At 35.9% G+C, this 22,017-nt stretch overlaps 1 protein-coding gene across 5 annotated transcripts in view; it reads right to left on the reverse strand.

Moving 5' to 3' along the window:
* LOC131050631 (methionine aminopeptidase 1D, chloroplastic/mitochondrial) overlaps nt 1–22,017 on the reverse strand; it is a 172,994-nt gene that overhangs the window by 126,921 nt on the left and 24,056 nt on the right. For all 5 annotated transcript variants that reach the window (XR_009106987.2, XM_057984828.2, XM_057984827.2 and 2 more), the window contains exon 2: nt 14,854–14,932. Coding sequence is in view for 4 of the 5 variants with exons in the window: in XM_057984828.2 (XP_057840811.1) it covers nt 14,854–14,932 (79 nt within the window). In the remaining variant the exon portion in view is untranslated. The remainder of the gene's footprint in view (nt 1–14,853; nt 14,933–22,017) is intronic.

Here is a 22,017-nt window from a genome sequence, read left to right on the forward strand (position 1 = left end):
ACCATGCTCTAAAACATGACTTTAAAATCTTAAAACTCATTTTGATCTTTGACAAGATTGCAAAAAGGAGAAGTTGTTCACAGATGACAGCTAGTAGAAATTCACTATTTTGCACAAATGATACCCAAAAAAATTAGATTTATAAGCAGCACAAATGAGGCTCTCTAAATAGAAACAGCATCTTCATCTAATAAAAACAACAGAAATTTTATATCCAAGAAATAAATTGGCTTTAAAGTTAAAGTTATTCCATTGAGAAAGAACAATACATGTTTATTGTTCATTGAACTTTTGTTTATTACCATTTCTTCAGAACATTCATGAGCATGAGTAGCCATCAATATAACCATCCTAAAGTAGTATTCCTTATGAACTTCTAGTCAAAACTTGTGTGTGTGTGTGTGTGAAATAAAACTAAATGATCAAGAGGCATGAGGAAAGATCAAGCTACTGTTAAGACTTAATGAGAAGTAGCTTATGACTTAACAGTTAACACTACACTCAATAGCACGATCTCAACAGAAACCATGGAATTACAAGCATTGAAGAAGAAAATATTAAGGAATAATACGATACTTAATTATGGTTCTTGCTTCACCATTAAGCCTAGAGGCTTTTGTTCCTTAGAATTGGGAGACAAATTGTTTCATGTCTATGTAATGTGGTGATAAAATTAGCTTATTTCTCTCCTTGCAAAGAAAGACTTAACAAATCTATATTTAGATATACTGATGAAAAAATGTCTGGTAAGAGCTATGAGTAAACAATTCAAAACACTAGATTCTTGAGGGTGTTGAAGACCTAAAACACCTAAACAAAGATGCTTTATCCTGGTTTGGACAAAAGAATGGACCAGATCTAAATTAAAGAGCACTTCATTTACTTTGCAAAGAAGCACAAGTAGATTTTCTGAACTTTTTAGTGGACATGCCAGAACTATGAGTCTGTGACAGCTTTAACACAGAGATACCAAAGAATGCATGGGTAAAACATGGATGAAGATTTATATGGTGAGAGAAATTCAAGAATGCCATTTGAAAGAGCTTCAAAGCACTAGAAGGATGTTACATGAACTCTAGTCTATGTTCATGGATATTTGTAAGCTATCAGTACTTTCAAAGCTACAAGAATCATGTGGACTCCTAACTCCCATCTAATCATGCTGTGTCATCAAGTAGGATGGTAACTGCCACATATTTATGATTGTCCATTTGCAATTCTAAACTACAGAGATGATTAGTGTCCACATGCAAAATAGGAAGCTATTACAACAACAGCACACCCTCATTGTCACACACATACACATATGAAAGGGAAAGCTTTTGCTGTTCTTCTCAAGCAATCTTCTAACAAAGCATGTTTTTCTTCTGTGTTTGGAATTTTTTACCAGCTTCTCATTATATTACATACCTATGTGAATGTAAATAAGAACATGCATATCATGACTAGAACAAATGTTATTCTATATCTAGAGAGAATAAGTTTACTATGAACATATCATGTAAAACAAGTTAACCTCTAACTGGTAATATATAAAAAAAATTCATGCTTTATTATATTTCCACCTTCTCTAGAATTTCAATTCTCAGCCCATTTCCCTAGAAAAAATCTATGCCTTGTTCTCCTCCTATTTCTAGAGCAGATTTGTGCTCGCTACAATTTCCTTAAGACCAATGGACCATGGAAATCTTGGCATTTCAATTAGCCTATAATTCTTCCTTCAAACTAGTTACTTCTGTGTAGCTAATATTATAAGATCTATACAATAAAATTCTGAACCAATGTTGCAAGACTTTGAGAGTACTTGTAAATACTCGTGCCATAAAAGGGGCAGCGAATTACTTGCAAGATAACTCAACCTTGAGTTAATTGAAAACATGCAGGGCCTTTTTCATCAAAAATTTGCAAAATTGTGTGCATTGTTGCCCTAAAATCCATAAAAAATTGTCTTGTCAAAATATTAGTCCAATCCATATTAAAACACAATTTATTTAAAAGGGTTTTTGGCTGTTTTGTTGACAACATGAAAAATATACTGGGCAACAAAGGGCACAGCGACAGCAGCACACAACTCATATTCATCATTTGGATTCGCAATTTAGCTATATATTATGTAATTGTGAGGATGATGAGCCTAATTGTTTTCTCTTTGTGTCTGCTAATAGGTTGTAGATAACGTTTGAAAGTTGGTTTTATTGTCATAATTTTTGAATGTTTAAAGTTGCAGTGGTATAAAATTGGTATGTAATAAATATAATTAGCCTATAAATTAATTTGAGATTGATTAATAAAAAATGGTTGCAATGATTTTGATGCGATAGGTTCTACTTCAAAATTACGTAATATTTAGTTTTCTTCCAAGAATTATTTACTAATTTAACAAATACTTTAGTTAAACTATAGTTTTCCTCTGATAAATATTATGTAATTTTGAAGTAAATAAAACTGGTATGTAATCAATATAATTAGACTATAAATTAATTTGAGATTGATTAATAAAAATCTGTTGAGTTCTTGCCAAGTCCGGAATTTTTTAATTTTTTGGGCCTATCGAGTTATTGCCAAGTCCAATTCATTCAATGCAATATATTATAAAACCCAATGACAAATTTCCCTTTATGTAGACCTACCACTATTCGAGGATTCCCTTGCTTGGTTGCTAATATTCCTTGAAAGAAATTCTCCAGCACCATCTCAAAACTTGAAACATTTCTTTATTGTATGCTTATGTTTTTTTTCAAAAGATCACAAAGCAGACACTTGAAGTTATCTTTGAGGTCCTGGGCCCAGTTTGACAAACCTCTTCGTGAACTTCACTTTAGGTTGATCCTAAACTTTGGCACCCCATCCTACCCTTTAATGCTCAACATATATTCACATCATTAAAACTTAAGTCCATGATCCTTAGCATCTCAAAAAACAGCACTTTTACCTTCTAGCTTGAGCCTAGAAGATATCCAGAGGAAAACACTCATATAACTATTACAATCCATATATGTTATTGTGGAAGCAATATACAAAATAACAATCAAAGAATAATGCACAAGAAAGATAATGGAACGGAACAGAAAACTGTGTTGATCTATGTCTAGTACAAAGCATACTCTTGCAAGAGACATGACTATCTTGCACAGTTTTTCTTATGTGTCTATCTAATACAAATGTGTATCCATAATGTCACAAATTTGAGGCTAAAGAACCACTATAAAAGTTGCAATGATTGAGCCCCCATGCAGCTCCACCTTTCTCCAATATGTTGAGTTATTGTCATTGATGTCAAAGGGCAAGTCCAAAATCTAGAGATGGCCAAACCAAGTGTTTAATTCATCTTGGTGATCAAAATAGAGGAGGCAATCTAAATATTAAATTACGTAAATATTTTTTCATTATTTCCTACATGGGCTGAACCATGTCTAGCATTTTTTCTACTTGGAATTTAATTTATTTGCCTAAGCCAACCTGTGGCAATTTAGCACCCTCTTTGGAGTCATTTAAAAATTGCAAATAAGTAATCTTTAAAAGGGGCCGAGCCCTCTTGATATTGGCACCCAAACAGGGAAGGGTTGTGGAAGTTAAATAAAGTAGTTTTTCCCCTCATGGCTGCCCTCCTTGAACAGTCATGCCTCTTGGGTGAAAGGGTGTATTTCGTGAGGTATAAAAGAAAGAAAGGTGGAGAGGTGAAAAACAACAATTTATTGAATATCCTTCCAATTAATATGCGGAAAACACATTCGGCATGAATCCAACACATCAAATATGAAGCATACGCATGAATACATAAGACAAGAGTCATACACAAGAATACACATAAGGTGCAAAGCATTAAGTATACATATGAATGTACATAAGGCAAGAATAATCCAACTAAAAGCATGAAGTATATATGTAAGGCATGATTCATACACATAAGGTGTAAAGCATGGAGTATATACATGAATGCGCGTAAGGCAAGAAGCATCCACATAAAACATGGAGCATACACATAAGGCATGATTCTTACACACGAATACATGGTAAAGCATGAAGTGTACACATGAATATAAAGCCTACATAAAAAACACATGCTGAAAACATGTCAGCCATGAAAAAAACACAAGGCATACATGAGAAAAGCATGCATATAAAATACACATGGAATAAGCATGCTCAACACATAAAGAAATGCACTGTTGACCTACTTGAAACCCAAGTGAAAGTTTATCAAAGTAGGTTTGTCCCACAAGCTGGCAGGATTTAAGCTCTAATACCAATTGTAATGTCCCCTTTTTAAATGCCCTGGTTTTTTACCTAAAATCCTACTAGAGTTGGGAACATTAACTCAATCATATGATATATCTAATTCATTAATGGAATTCAATCATACGAGAGTATGGGTAAGGTAGAGATATAATAGGGTACCTAAAACAAACCTCTACCCTAGTCCCAAGAGCAGATATACCATCCCTCTTGGCCTCATGTGGCCCTTTGCCATCCATATGAGGGGGGTGTATCAACTGAGGAATTCTATAACAGTTCCCCTTCATCATGCCATCCTTATTCTCCTCCCTATGATTGGGCTCCTTAAACCAATGGACAACCACGGTACAATAGGGTATCTGGAATATCCTTCCCTTCTAAGCCCAAGGGTGGGGCACTCCTTGCACCCCCATGGCCTCATGGGACTATTCGTCACCACCATGATGTGGTGTGCTTAGAAGAGGACCTCATAACTGTTTCCTCTCCTTGTATTAACTCATTATCCCTATCATAGTTTTCTACAACATTTAAACAAACATATGAAGAATTACATATTATTGTCTGCATTCCATATGTAAGTGATCATATAATAATATAATATTGGATTGCATCAATATAGAATCACATTATATTGCCTAACAGAAAATCACGAGTGTAATACCTAATGAGTGTATGCCTGAATCTGGCTGCATTGTATCAGTTCTCTTCTTGTATCATTAGGTTGCATACATATTGTTCATGTGTGAGTAGTTATGCAAAGAATTACATTATGCTGCCTACCACAATTATTACTATATCATACCACATCATAAGTGTAATACTTAATTTGCTGTATGGCTGACTCTGATACCTTATATAAGATCTGCACTTATTTGATGCTTCTGCTTTTTGAATGGACTCTTGTATCTTAATTTCTTCTCCCTTCCCACTCCCACCTTATCCTCTTTTTATACCCCTCCATTCCTCTTCAAAATGGGTGAGTATTTAAAAGGGAGGCTTTGAAGGGTCGGCCTCCCATTAGTAATGACTATTGGTTTTGTTTAAAACCCCACAAAGAACGTAGTGCTAATACTTAGAGGTCGGCCCTTATTTAGTTAATTTCATCTTGCTCTCAACTACTTCACCTCCTTAAGTATTTATCTTGGGCAATCAAGACTGGGTTGGCCCTTCATCATTTTGACCATTTTGTTCTTTGTTCATAAAGGTCGGCCAGCATTAATTTTACTTATTTTCATCAAACCTAAGTGTTTACATAAGGGAGTTGACCAGATATGAGAAAATTGTGATGTCTTATAAATAAGACAATTTTCTTAATCAGATTTCAATAAGGTATCAAGGCGGGGGCATAACATCAACCGTGATATCTTTTTCGTCCGTGTCATAATAAACCCATCAACAACTATTACATTAAATCTTTCGAATCCTCCACATCAAGTCCTCTTCACCACTTGACCCTCATCACTGAAGTTGTGGTTGCTACACCATCAATCAAAACAATCACTCTCTACCCATGTAGTACTCCTCTACACCTCTAAATGAATTGTACTTGGGTGTACTTGATAATGTAGCAAAACTCCATCCTATAACTCGAACCATTTGGTCTCTTGGTTCAACATCTCCGTCTTCATGTTTGCTTCATGACTCAACATCCTTTCTTCTTCACTATAGGAGACAACCTCAATGTAATGAACCTTGCCCCTTCCAAGAGACCTATGACCTATTTCTCGAGGCTCATTGTATGAGAAACATAATTTCTTCCTCTGCAACTCTTTCTTTTTCTCCTCATCCATGTTTTCCTTTTTAAGCCATTCCTTCTTAAAAGGTATTTTGTCTTTTCTTTGGTAGGTATGCCATAGGCTGGAATTTATTTTGGGGTGTGGAAAACTCCATGTTTCTTGCCCTATTTATAGCATCCTGTACAAAACATGGGTCAAATGCCTTCACCCAACCTTTGAGTGGTTCTATCAAGCCCTTAATAAAAATAACGTCTTCTCTCTAATACATCAAAAACCATCATAGAAAGCCTCTAAATTTCAGACACATGATTGTCAACTAGCCATACTATTTCAGCTATGCTAACTCTTTAAAATGTAGATCCAAATCCTTCTGATCAAAGCTATCAATCACTCTCTAGCTAAAATATGCATAGGAGTCTATAAGACTATGCCCTTGTGCCGCTATCCCACGGCACAACCACTCATGAGCATCCCTCTCCAAATGAAGTGGCATATTTTATTGCTTCATCTTTAAACATGGAATTTAATGAAACACATGGAACTAATTTTTGAACCCATGAATGCATTGTGCATTTGTTAGAGCCATCAAATGTGGGTATGGGCCATAGTTGAAAAACTCGAACTCAGCAATAACTCAAGAAGCCCAAAAAATTTGAAAAATCGGGACTTGGCCAAAAAAAAATTTAAAAATTGAAGATCATATACCAATTCTATTAATTCAAAAATAATAGCAAAAGATCACAGTATATCGTGAACCCAACATATTAAAGTCTAAAATAGCATATATTAAGATCTATTACAAGCACATACATAGAGTGTCTCCAAATTATCAAAAAGCACATATTATCATCATTAGTCATCGTTCCTATCTTGCCCCACGTCATCAGCATCATCCATCCTCCCTTCAACATCATATTCCTGCTCAAAAACAACATCCACTTGCTTTTCTGCATCACCTACTTCATCACCATCATATTGTTCCTCATCTTCCTCATGTTGTCCTTCCTCTTCAGCCGGCTGATAAGCATCCTCACCTTGTTGTTCCTCCTCTTCTTGCTGATCTTCTTCTTCTTCATGTTGAGCCTTACTAGTTGCCACCTATTTACCCTTCCTTTTACCTTTGTCTTGGTGCTTTGGCTATCCCTTTCTTTCCTTGAAGTATTCATATGTGCCTAGTGGAGGGGAAATCTTTTCCCAACTTGTGGTGTCAAAGTTCTGGTGGGACACTTCCATGTATCTAGCCATTGCATCCCTTTTGAGCTGATACTGATGCTCTTTGATGTACACATTTTGGAAATAATCCGCTTCCTTTATGTCTTCTTTGAACAGGAAAGAGCAGCCCTCTTCTACAACTTCATAAATCTATCTGCTAGTAATATAAGTGTTAGAGTGACCTGCTCAATAATCAATGAGGATGTGAGTCTAAGAGCAAACCCAGTAAGAACTCTATCCTTGCCTTGGTAAAGATGTTCATTATGCTTTTTCCACAAGAACCATAATATTTTAGTAGAAAGACAGAACCAAAACATATTATGCCTTTTTTTAAGCCCTTTAACATGACCAGTTACAATTTCAGACCAAGAGTTCATATCACATACGTTCCAACCATCAATCTGACCCATAAACAAAGATCAGACAAAGATTGCATACTGACAATTGAAGAACAGACACATAATTTTCAAGACATCCACACAAAAGACACATGGCAGACCTATCATCCAATGGTAATTTCCGAATCATCATTTGCCATCTAAAAGGTTTCTTTTTAGGATCAGACAGACCCGACCAACAATTAGAAAAGACTTTGGACCACATTCTAACTTATCAGATTCTAAACCTAACATACTCAAGAATACAATCAGAATGGACTAAGATCTTATACAGACATATGGCTTTAAGCTTCAAAAAAGGAGAGCCATCTGCCCATTTGGCACAAGAAAGGCATTCATTATCATCTTTTATTTGCACAGGTTGCTTTAAAAACATCAAACTCTTCTCTAGAACTGCATATGTTCTTTTATTATTACAAGACAGATTAAATTCTTCCTGTAATGTGTGCCACTTTTTAAAATTGTCATTGCAAAAAATATCTTTGAATGTGGAGATACCAAGGTTGTTTCATTTCCTAGCAGAGCACCCCTGTAACAAAGCTAGAGGTTTGCCCTTGTGCATTATGTTCCACCACGGGGATCTACAACCACTTATTATACCTTGATTATAAACAATAGCATCACTGCATCTTACCATACCTTTACATGTCTCCCAAGCCCTCCAAATGCTGTGAAAGACTACAAAACTTGAAGGCATAATGCTATATTTAGAGAAAAGGTTGTCAACAATGTGGATGTTATCCCACTTCCTTGCAGTTTTAGGGTAGGCTTCTAAAATATTGTCTGACTAAGATTTTCCAGGGCTCATTGCCCTCCATAGCTTTCTTAATCCATTTCATAGCTGGTGCTATACTCTGGGTTTTAAAATCCTTCAGTCCTATTCCCCCATCTTGCTTGTCCATACAACACCACTCCCATCTAATCGCATGCTTCTTTTTACCCCCCTTCCCATCTAACCATAGATGTCTCCTAATAACCTTCTAAATAGTATTCATTTGATAACTAGAAAAAAACCACACAGATGTGTAGTAAATAGTATAAGAAGAGAGGACCTTCTGACAAACTTGGGCTTTGCCATCCAGGGATAGGTAGGCTCTGTTCCAGCTATTCAATATTTTTTCAATTTTACTAAATATCCAGTTCCACATGTTAGGTAGGGTGGAGGAGACCAAGAATGGAATGCCAAGATATTTGACAATTTTGTTAGGTCCGCCCCATTGCCAGCCAAATCCTGCTACCCAATCTAGAGCTACATTATTCCAACCAAGCAGGATGGATTTGGACTCAAATATTTTGGCCCCAGATGCAAGGCAAAATAACTCCAACATGTTTCTAAGGTTTATCATATTATCTCTATCCAAAACAGGGAATAAAGTTGTACCATCCGCAAATTGAATGTTAATTAACAGAGACTCATCAGGCAGTTTGATCCCTTGAGGGCCCTATCTTTCCTTCACAAAGAGCTACGATCACTCCGTAAATAATATTTGATCCTAGAGGAAAATGTGGGTAAGGAAACAGTCACCCAAAGTCTTCAAAATATGAATTTATTCCCCCCTTTCATTCACACGCCCCTCTTCTTGACTTTGTGCAACAATTCTTGGGAATAAATGATATGGCCAATATTTGGCCTGCTCCTTACAACCAGTCTTACAAGGGCCAGAAAACAATGAACTCTCTCACTTATGTGATTTGTAGATATTTTCAATAAATATTCAATTAAATTCACAACTAGGGTTTGATCAAATCTTAAATAATATTTTGTTTATCCAACATATAACTCCAAACTAGGGCAAGCACTCAAATATTGATTATTATTTACTACACAATTATCTTTGATAATCCTTCAATCTACAACTTCTCCGAATAAGCGAATACCAAAAACAAACCTGGAAATATTTTTTAACTCTTTAATGTTAAAATAATATTAATACCTTCTATAATGGTCATCTTCTATTTTTAGTGGTCATCTTCTGTTTTAAGTTGTCAACTTATTTAGCTTGTTAAGATAGCTTTTTATTATGTAATTAGCTTTTAAGCTTTATTTAGCATTTAGCTTTTTAGATAATTAGCTTTTAAGCTTTATTTAGCTTTTAAGCTTAATTTAGCGTTTAGCTCTTTAATCTTTTACTTTAACGTTATGTTCTAATTATAGAACATTGTCTTGTAACCTCTATATATACGTGTATATCGTTCAATGTAATCATCCAATTATTGAATCATTCATTCAATTTATTTTTCATGGTATCAAAGCAGGTCAATGGGATTCATTAAAGTTTGGCGAATTTTTTAATAAAAATTCATGGCCTTCTTTTTGGAATATTTTCCAAATTTTTTTTTTATTGTTTTTTTATAAAAAAACGATTTTCTTTTTTGAAGACTTTTTGAGGGTTTCTGAAATTTTCGACTAGGGTTTTGACCCTTTAGTTCAAATCGAAATTTTATTCTGGTTGCAGATTCTTGGTGGGTTTTCCGAGACCTCAACTAGGTCATCGTCAGATTTTCTTTGTGCATCGTTTTCCGTGCCTCAATTTTTGAGCCATCGGATCTACATTTTGATTTCAGATTCTTGGTGGATTTTTCAAGAGATTTTCTCAGTTGGTCTCAGATTTTTTGGGTGCCTCGTTTTGCGTGCCTCAAATTTTGTGCTTGCAAATTTGCCTTGGAATTTAAAAACAGAACACGATTTCTGCTAATTCTGTGGGCGTTGTTTATGTTGTACATCCGACCTAGGGTTTCTACCCCTATTTTTTTGTCTATATTTTTCTGTTTTTTTTTACAAAAAAAAAAATCAAAGGTATTTTTTTATTTTTCTGCAAATTATTATTTTTTCTAATTATTTTTCGGAAAAATTTCAGGTTTTAAGTTTGCAGAAAATTTTAATTTATGGGTTTCTTCCAAACCTCGAAATTCGCACCTTAGAATTCGTGCCAAAATTCTCCTCCAGGGTTTCAGATTTTTTGTGCAGCTGCTTCTATTCTGATTTTTTAATTAAATCAAATTCTTTTGTCTCTTTCTTTCACTCAGTTGACCTCGATCAACCTCGGTTTGCGTGATGGCATCTTTGACCAGCATCATGTTGGAACATAGACAAAAGTTCAACAACTGCCACAACACCTGGAAATAGTGCATGTTCACGATATCTGAATATCATTACCTTTATCAGATTGATTTAGGCCAGACCTCCTCTTACAAGTCCATGTGACTGCACCTATACCCAAGCTGAAAACATACCCAGAAGTTGACTTTTTGTCATCAACACAACCTGCCTAATCTGAGTCTGTAAAACCAACCAGCCTAGGATCTTTGCTTCTGCTGTACAGAATGCCAAAATCAAGAATGCCCTTCACATATCTAAGCACACGCTTCGTTGCAACCCAATGTTCAACTTTTGGGGCTGACATGAAGCGAGAAATATAGCTCACAGCATAACTAATGTCACATCTACTGACGGTGAGATAGATGAGGCTGCCCACTAGTTGCCTAAATGAAGACTCATCCACTACAGGTGAATCTGATTTGGCTGATAATTTGAGCCCTATCTCCATAGGTGTAGATGCAAGTTTACAATCTTACATTCGAAACTTATCTAGTAGGCTCTTGGCATACTTTGACTGAGAAATGAATATGTGGCTATCAATCTGCCAAACTTCTACACCGAGACAATAATGCATGTTCACGATATCTGAATATCATTACTTTTATCAGATTGATTTAGGCCAGACCTCATCTTACAGGTCCCAAGGTTTTCACAATTTTTTCCTGAAAGATTGTCTGTCGGTTTTCTGATTTTTTCCACAAAAAATCATGGGAGGGTTTTCACATTTTTTTCTTCAAAAATTGTTTGCAGGGTTTCAAATTTTTTTCCTTAAAAATTATTATCTGTCATCCGCAAAGCTTGCGTGGGATTTTTAGATTTTCACGATTTTTTTTTCAAAAATTGTTTACTGGTTTTTACGATTTTTTCCTCAAAAACCATCTGTAATACACGAAGTTCACGTGGGATTTGTGATTCGCGAAGTTCTCTGGTTTTGATTAATTTTTCTCCTCAAAAATCGAGCTTTGTTGCAGTCAGTTTGGGTCGCACCTGCCAAGGCGAACATCTGCAACCATGGTTTGCTGATTTTTTCCTCAAAATCATTGTTTCAGGCTTCAGTAATTCGTGCATGCCAGATCTCTAATTCGCATGTGAAGGCTACATTCACTTGGATGGCTTTTGGTACTCTCGGTCATTTACATTCTACAAATCCTGGGAGGGTCTCCATAGCAGCAGTGTTCTTTGCATCTGTGATCATAACACCTGCAGTGTTTTCTATAGGGTATTGAGTACGATGACCATTAGGGAGGGTGTTAAAATAATATTAATACCTTCTATAATGGTCATCTTCTATTTTTAGTGATCATCTTCTATTTTAAGTTGTCGACTTATTTAGCTTGTTAAGTTAGCTTTTATTATGTAATTAGCTTTTAAGCTTTATTTAGCATTTAGCTTTTTAGTTAATTAGCTTTTAAGCTTTATTTAGCTTTTAAGCTTAATTTAGCTTTCACACTTAATTTAGCTTTTAGCTCTTTAATCTTTTACTTTAATGTTATGTTCTAATTATAGAACATCGTCTTGTAACCTCTATATATACGTGTGTAAATCGTTCAATGTAATCATCCGATTATTGAATCATTCATTCAATTTATTTTTCATTTAACACAAACCTCCGCAAATTCCAAACATTTAGCACATTTGTGAATCCTATATGAATCCACCCACAAATTGGCTAGGAGTGTTTGTGTCCTCAAAACCAATCTTTGCCATAGGGTTTTCATATTAAGGCGGAAAGAAAAACAATTGCTCAATCTCCAAAGCTGGTGATTGAAATATAAAATGCCAAGAATAAAATTCTCTTCTCAAACTCTCTTTTTTATATCCCCTTCCAATATTTGAAATATTATATTTCATTTCCCTCTCAAAGTAACGTTTAATATTTCTTTTTAATTTAACTTAAAATTTGGAACCCCAAAAAGTCATCTTTCTAATAAACTATCAAACTTCAATAAAATAATTAATTAAATATATGTTGCTCATAAAATGACTGAGTTTAGACAACTTAATTTAATTAATTAATTTCTCCCTTACCACATCCCAATTAGCCTACAATAAATAAAATAGGATAAGGGTCTCCACTTACAAAATAAATGTAAACTTAAAGGATGTCTTGCAACTTGCCAAGTTAGCATGATATTGTCCTGTCCTAGGGTTGTTCCGAAGTAAATGAACTATATAATTTTTGTTTTCTGAACTTTCTTATTTTTTTGCATTTTGTGATGGATATGAAATAGAAAACTCTGCAGCTAACATAAAATGTAAAGTACAGAAATGAAACTAATTAACCAGAAATGAAAAGTGATTTTTGTATTCTTTTGATTTGAGTATTATTTTAGTTTTCTAACTTTGAAATAGAAGACTCTGCAGCAAAAATAAAATGTAAAGTACTGAAATGAAACTAATTAACCAGAAATGAAAAGTGATTTTTGTATTTTTTTTATTTTTGTATTTTTTTTTATTTGACCTGATTTTGGACTATACCTAAGAGTATAGTTTCAGACAGAGATAATAAGAGTATAATTTATATCTTGTAGTCACCTGAATACCATTATTTTGGTTTAGACTAGTTAGATTAATTGATGCTGTCATTTTACCATTTAGTATGGTCTGTTTCGACCTCATTACTTGAAAACTGACAGTTTCTTTTGTGTGTTGTGTGTAGGTGAAGGTTGGGAATGTCATTAAAAAAAATGGTCAGTGTATCAACTAAAATACCATCAGCACAAGAAGACCACCATCATCCCACTATCACATAAGAGCAGCTACTGATGAAATATGCTAAAAGTAATACCTGGATATCATATGTATATGCAACTACAGTGGGATTAAAATATAAATCAGATTGCATCATAAATGACAAACCAACCTAGAATAGCTACAGCAGACATTTGCCACACAGCTTACAGTATGATGTGATGCTAGGGAAAAGACACGGATACTTTCAATCTGTACTATACATTTACAATTAGTGTCTTAAAATAATCATTTTGACAGCAATGATAATACAAACCAAATTGAGAGTTAAAGAGATACACTAAGTTGATAAAAACTGATTTGCCCACAAAAACCCAAACAAACTGAATCACCACAGAGAATCGATGCAGCATGGAAAAGGGTGATCAAATAAGATGCAATCAAATAAAAAGGGGACATTCAGACAGCAGATATTAACCAAAAAAAAAAAAGGGGACATGACACCTGAATCTTCATATAGCTGACTGGAAATGAAATACCCCATGCAAAATGTTGTGTCAAAAATCTGATCTCCTTGCGAGGAATTGCTGAAAATTGAACATTTAGGACTATGACCAAAACCAAAACTGGGAATATGGACAGATTCAAAATAGACACAAAACATTAGAAAGGTTAGAGAAAAATTAATTAAAATTAAGATTTCCAGAAGAATTAATTAAAATTAAGATTTCCAGAAGAATTAATTAAAATTAAAGATTTACTCAATTGGTCTAAGCCTGAAAATATTCTAGGGTAGAACTATAAACTAAGAAATTAAACTTAAAATAATCATTCAGAATGGCCAATACCACTGCCTGCTTCCTATCATTAGCTAGAAATTAACCAAAAAAGAAAAGGATAATTGGCAGTTGATTATATTGCATCTCATTAAACATAGCTGTGGGTTTCGTTTTACGACATTTTCTATTATATTGTATCCCTACAACCAAATGTAACTTGTTCAGTGTAATTCATATAACGTTATTTAAGTGCTACTCTTTTAATAACTAGAATGTGTAAGAAATACCAAATTTCATGACCACGGTTTTGTTTCCAACAGAAAGGCCTGTGATGACAAAGCACAACCGTTTGAAATAGTCTATGAATTGGACCTGATTGATCAGTATTTTTGATCCATTATTTTGAGTTTGTACGATCAGAGTGCAATTCATACATAAGCACAATGACAGGTTATTAATCAATGATATCAGATTTCCAGAATCCATAATTTGATGTAATTCCAAATTCTGGATTCAATTGTGTAAAAGTTTTTGAATCAAAAACTTCTGAACAATCGAATCCAGAAATTAGAATCGCACCAGGTTATTAAATTTCCTTAAGTTGATTAGGTAGCATTAAAAAGAATTTCACTTAGACAGAAGGATGCTTCCACATATCCAAAGCCCTATCAAAACAAAGGCATAAGAATTTGAAGACCAACCTTCTGTTGAATAGAAGATCGGCTAGACCAGATAATTTTCTTGAGACAACCAGCAGATGTTTTGACTTGCATGAATTAGCTGCACATCAAAATGATAAATGTGGCATGTCATGAAAGCTATTACATTTAATCATAAGTTTATACGCAAAGATTAAAATTGTAAGAACAAAAAGGATCCCATTATATATTCCAAATTATCATGCTAGAACATTTTAATCGTATGTAAATTTGTACAAAGAAAAAATAATGAATAAATATTGAGAGCGGATAGTAAAAGAGCATGATAAGGAAATATAAAAAAAACGCAGCAAGACAGTCAGCTCAGAAGAATAAAATTTTACTGTATCCAATCCTTCTATATTATATTAGTCAAAAAAATTGTGGATGAAATGCTACAGGTCATTGACAACAGACTCTTGAAAAGAAAGGCTAAAACAAATATAGAATGGTTTTCAAGCTCACACAAAAGGAAATTTAGCTACAGAATCGCATTATATGGTCACAAAAAGAAAACACATTTCCAGCAATAGATTATTCCAAAAAGCAAAACTGAGGTGGTTGAGCTATTTAAACTAGATTGGTCAAGAGGAGAACCAAACTCCATAAGAGGAAGTGATCTGTAATCAACATGGATATTCAATAACACAAATTCTTTACTCAACAACTTGTACTCACAAGTTCTATGCTTAGTCAAAAAATATTTAAGGCTGCAAATTATGATGTTTCTACAGCTCAATGGCTGATTTCTAACAGCACACATTCCTGTTACAAGGTCAAACATTCTGCACACATGTGAATGCTTAACCAATTCACAAAACCATAGTGCAACCAAGAGTATGCTAATGTGAAGTTAAATCCAACAATTACAAGGGAAGAATAAGAACTATGCTTGTGATTACTCATACAGCTGTTCATTCTTACATATAGATGATTCTTATCTACATGTGTTATAAGATGTTAGCCATTTGCAAGGAATAGCATAAGCATGTAAGAGAAACATCATCGCCTGAAAGAAACATACGCAAATCATTTACCCTAGAGGAATCTGAATATGGAGAAGACTCCAACAAAGAATCCACTGTCAACCAATTTGTATAAGCTTGCTCCATTCATAAGCGTCATTGACGACATCAACAACAATGCATCCTCTCACTTGCAGCTAGTGAATTCAATGACTAAACATAGTCAGATTATCTCTAAAACCATGGCAATGGACTGTAATCTTTAATTGTCAAACATCTGGGATAAAAATTTGGAATAAATTTGAATTTCGCAAATGAGCTCCTTTGAAGCTCTCTCCAACTTCTTACATTTCCCTTACCTCATACCCCAAAGGCTGTATTATTGCCCAAAGATGAACACATAAGTTGACAAGAGTAGCTCAACTTTCTCCCATATGCAAAGATAGAAGAAGAATTGATTCAACTTCCTGGATGAATCTGGGTCCTACTTTTTTTCGTACGTGAGATGAATTTGATTGTTGCTGAAACTCTCAACTAATCCTCACTATCATGACATTTTCGGTCCTAGCAAAATAATATGACATTTTTGGCCCCAACCAAAACTGTCACCGATACAGTGTCTTGCAACTTGCAAAGGTCATATTTCTCATTAATATACTCAAAACTAGAAGCCATTTTTTGGATACTGTAATTTTTTAGGAGAATTCCATACACAAAAAAATCATTTTAGATACCTTCCTTATGTTATTTTTCCCCTTACAGAAGGAACTTCATTTGCATACTATTAAAGTTATAAACAATCCAACTGTGATTGAATATTTATCTGATCAAATTCAGATCACACCTCTTGAATTACAAGGCCTTTTGATCCCACAAAAGCTTACAAAGTTACAAACTGTCACAACCCTGAAAATTTTCCAATGAACAAAACAAAACTTCTTGATTAAAGCTGACCTATCCTTATAGGGTTTTACCTTGGACCAATGTAGAATGCTATTGTGAGCAAAACATATATGTGTAGGATAAGACCATTGTTTATTCACATTCATTTACCTTTTCAAACTGAATAAAGGGAATAAATAGCAGAACCCACATTCAAGTAGCAGAATTAGGCATTTGTTTCCTTCAGCAGAAGAGTAATAGCAGCCTGCATCTATAAACAGCAGAATGAAGACTGTTTCAGCAGCAATGAGAAAATTGGCAAAGACAGTCATATTCTGCTTTTGTGCAGGCAAGTTAGGGAGCACTTTTATGGTGGTTCAGCCATAAATTTTCTCCACCCAGCAAGTTGGAATGTGGCAAAAATATTACCAAGTCTTCACCAGCAGCATAGAAAGGAATTGAAATCAAGTAAAAAACACCTTGGAGATGGTTTTGCCCTTAAAAATGTGTGCCAAACATGGGAGAAAAGGGGATAAATGTAATGTCCCCGATATAATTAAATAATATTAATTATTGTATGGCCCTAAATTTAATAATAAAATCTTTCAGGCCCCTTTTTATTTTATTAGTTTAAGTTATGTCGGCCCGTTTGAAACCCTTCGGGAAACTTCCTGGAGCCCATATATATGGCCGAGTTAGTCATTGTCGTAGGATGGGAATCTGGTATCTTTTCTTGTTTGTGCAAATTCCAGTTGGAGTTCTGTTGTCCACCATTTCAGAGGTGAAAGACCCTCCCTACTTGGTATCCGTAGTTTCGATGGGATTCATCCCTCACCCTATTCTACTTCTATTTGGAGTGTGTAATCTGTTGTGCCAATCTTATCAATATAATTTCTCTTTGTATGTTCGAATCTTCATCTAAGTCTCTTGTGTCTGGCATAACAATAATCCATTTCACACCTCTATGCAACATTGAACTGACGAAGTATCCGGAGGGCTATGAGGGTGAAACTTGGCGGGTATTCATCCACCATACGGACCCCTGCCGTACACCTCGTACGGCCAAACAACATCTACTGGCGGGTGTTCACCCACCGTACGGCCACTACTGTACACCCTATACGGCCGGACAACATCCACCGTACGACCTTCCCAGCCACCGTACAAGTGACCAGTTACCGTACGACACCAAGCCTTCGAGTGACCCCAGTCACCGTACGGCAACAGCCTTTGTACGGGCTCAGGACATTACAATAAAACAGTAATGATCCACACTGAAACAGGCAAAGACAGGTAACTGTTGATGTGTTTTTCATGCACATGCGAACACAGAATAAAATACCAAGGTATCTTATCCTCTCTTGAACAAAGTTTCCCCGACTGCTGAAGATCTCGCCGAAGGATCAATCGGAGCAACTCCAAGGTTCTGATATGTAGGGTCTCTACGTGTGGATAAGCTCTTGCGGTATGATGTGATTTTGCTGGAATCACAAGGGGACTTACATTTGATGACCTGAGCGTCTGATTTACTTGGGATATCACTGGAACGTGGGTCTTTACTGATCCTTGATATTTTTTAAAAGGGAAAAAGGATAAGGGTTGGAGAGGAATCTAATTCTAACACTAAGAATGTAGGAGCAATGGATGACCCTTGATGAAACTCTAACTAAGTCTTGCTTTGAAATGCTATGATCATCTCCACAAGGTTAGGGCGATCTTCTAAGGATAGCTTTATGATGTTCTGATCACCGCTACAAGCATAGACACCGTCAGGTTGATGCATATCAATGAAGGAGCGATAATTGAAGTTAAGCTTAAGTTGAATGATTCCAATTCACTACACAAGGCAAGTTTGCAATTAACAAACCACTAGTAGTATGGATATACAAATTTCACCATTGATCATACAAATTTCTTCCATTCATCTAATAACATGAAATTAAATTTGAGAAGTATAGAGACCATGCAAATTGTTGAATCAACACATAGAATTCACCATTTCTTCAATGAAGTTTACATGTCTTTTGCAACAATGTCTTGACAAAAATCTTTGCCTTCTCTTTCTACTCTACCCTAAAAACTAATTGCTCTTGAACTACCACTACCGACTATTGACTATCTCTAACTATTCCTCGACTATTAACCCTTACAAATGAAGAGCCAAAGCTTTATATAGAGAGCCCTTTACAAATTAACGGCTCTGATTGACTTAGAATCAATGGCTACGATTAAAGGATAGAAACCCTAATTAGGGTTTGTTACAACAAACTTCCTTAGCCAATGAGAAAATTACATTCCAGGAGTAAGGACCAATAAGAAGCAAGGGTAGGTACACCGGAGTTTGTGTCATCCCCGATGAGTCAGTTACATTGAATCTAGACATGCTGAGGTGGACCAATCTGACTGGAGGAGCAGTGACTGGGATGCCACCTTGTCTGACGTCTGTGTCTTGGTTGATCCTCCTCTATCTTTGACGTGATGAATGGTGTATCTCCTTGACTCCCATGTGCTTGATGAGGCTTCCTTACTGTCAAGTCTTCTTTCTCCGGTAGCATACCTCGCCTTGAAGTGTTGGTAAGGTCATTTTTCTCTGTCATCATGTGGTTTCTTCATGTGGTAGAATGAGGTCTTAAAGCTAGCATGCAACTCCTCGAACACTTGAAGTCTTCCAATGCTTCAAAACACCTTGAGTCCTCCTTTATGCACTTGGAATGTCCCTGACAATGATGAGACTGGAATAGGTCGTCCTTGTCCTGGCCTGGTCTTCTTTCATCTGCAAAACAAATCAAAAGGTGATTAAGGACACATAATAAATTTGTTCTAACATAGTATTCTACCTTAAATCATCAACAACAAGACATTTAAAATGAAGTTCACTCAAGATCCTCCCCAAGGACAGGCCCTAGAAGAATTTCGCTTTGGACCCTTTGGAAGGGTCAGGAGCGAAATTTGCTATTTAGCTCAAATTTCATCATCTCTTTGCCTTGAACTTCTCTTGACCTTTGAATCGCTTTCTCCTGAAGACATCATTGATTTGACCCCCAAAAATACCAAAAAAAGGATTTTGCTTTGGACCTAGGCCAAGGACAGGACCTATAGAGAATTTCGCTCTGGACCTAGGCCAAGGACAGGACCTATAGGGAATTTTGCTCTGGACCTAGGCCAAGGGCAGAACCTATTTAGAATTTCGCTTTGGACCCTTTGGAAGGGTCAGGAGCAAAATTTGCATTCTTGGCTCAAATTCTTCTCATTTTGTGACCATACTTGCTCAAATGCATGCCTAAGGATGCCCTTAATCTCAATCAGCACTAGGTTTGATGCAAAATTAGAGCAAAATAGAGGTTTCAAGAATTTTGCTCTCGACCCTTTGGAAGGGTCAGGAGCGAAATTCACATTCTAGGACAAATTCTATCATTTCTCTACTCCAAAATGCTTTCCAAGGCAAGCATACACTAGCCTTCTCTCCACCAAGGCCTGGGAATTCATACCTTGACCTTCATCATGGGCAAACTAGGTGATTTTGGGAATTTCGCTCTGGACCCTTTGGAAGGGTCAAGAGCGAAATTCATTCTTTAGCTCAAAATCCTTACTTTTTGAACTCATAACCCATTCAAATACATGCCTATGGCAATCTTTAAGTCCAATTCACCTTCATCAACGTTTGGCTTAACACAAATTTGGAAGAAAAAGGATATTTTGAGAATTTCACTCTGGACCCTTTGGAAGGGTCGGGAGCGAAATTCAAGTTTTAGACTTGATCCTTCATTTCCTTCACTTCAATTCATCTTGCAAGGCAAAAATACATCACTCCACCTTCAACCACGCCATAGGAATCAATGTTTTGGCTTCACACAAGGAGAAAATAGGTGGTTTGAGGAATTTCGCTCTAGACCCTTTGGAAGGGTCAGGAGCGAAATTCTTGTTTTGAGCTCATTTCTTCACTTTTTCAACCCCAATCCACCTCAAAAGGCAAGGAAACATCACTCCACTCCCATCCACGCCATAAAAACTAAGGATTTGACCTTCTCCAAGGAAAAATAGGTGTTCTTCAAGAATTTCGCTCTGGACCCTTTGGAAGGGTCAGGAGCGAAATTCTAGTTTTAGCTCAATTCCTTCACATTTGGTGATCACAAACAACTCAAAGCCATGCTTAAGGACATCTTCAATCTTGATCCACACTTGGCTTGACACAAAATTGAGAGAAGGAGGTAGATTTTGGGAATTTCGCTTTGGACCCTTTGGAAGGGTCAGGAGCGAAATTCTAGTTTTAGGCTAAAATCCTTCACTTCTTCGCATTCCATCACTTCAAAAGGCAAAGACATGTTAATCTACTTCCAAATACGCCCAAGGAACAAGGTTGGTAGTCTAAGCAAGGAAGCAAATGAGGCTTATGAAGGATTTCACTCTGGACCCGTTGGAAGGGTCAGGAACGAAATTCACAATCTTGGACAAAATCCTCACTTTTCAATGCTTTCAATCACTTCCTAAGGCAAGAACATATCAATCTACCCCCACCATGTCCAAGGAACAAGGCTTTCAATGCAAACAAGGAAGAAAAAAGGTGTCTTCTAAGAATTTCGCTCTGGAACCTTTGGAATCACAAGCGAAATTCACAATCTTGGTTGATTTCACACCTCTTTCATCCAATCCATCTTAAAACTTGATCAAACTCACCCTCCTCTCACCACATTCAAGTGAATTTGACACCTACTTAGTTCAAAACAAGGTCTTTCCAATGTCCTAGGCAAGATAGAGGGTCAAATGAGGATTTCGCAAAGGGTCAACAGTGAAATTCTCATTTTGAGCTAATTTCTCACTTATTTTCTCCTTTTCATGCCTTGGACATACTTTGTTAGGCCTCCTTCAATCATCATCAAGTGAATTTGCTCATCAAATTGGCATTTAGTTCAAGATTGTGAAAAAAATAGGGTCATACAAGAATTTCGCTCTGGACCCTTTGGAAGGGTCAGGAGCGAAATTCACTTTTAGGCTCAAATCTTGACTTCATCTCTCACATTTCTTCATCCAAACAAGTGAATTGCCTTCAATGATTCCTGGGAATGAGCTAGTTCCTAGTTTGGGTCAAGGTGGAATGTCTTATAGAGGAATTTGCTCTGGACCCTCTAGAAGGGTCAGGAGCGAAATTGAAATTCGCTCTGGACCCTTTGGAAGGGTTAGGAGCGAAATTTGACATTTTAGCCTCTTCATCAGGATTCATATATGGAATATAACATTTAAATATAAGTGACTTATACTTTAAGTTATATTCCATATATATTGTCAGGATGTTTGAGAGTGGTTTCGGACCTCCAAGAGTTAT

Source organism: Cryptomeria japonica, chromosome 8 (assembly GCF_030272615.1).
Source record: "Cryptomeria japonica chromosome 8, Sugi_1.0, whole genome shotgun sequence".
Classification (NCBI taxonomy): Eukaryota; Viridiplantae; Streptophyta; class Pinopsida; order Cupressales; family Cupressaceae; genus Cryptomeria; species Cryptomeria japonica.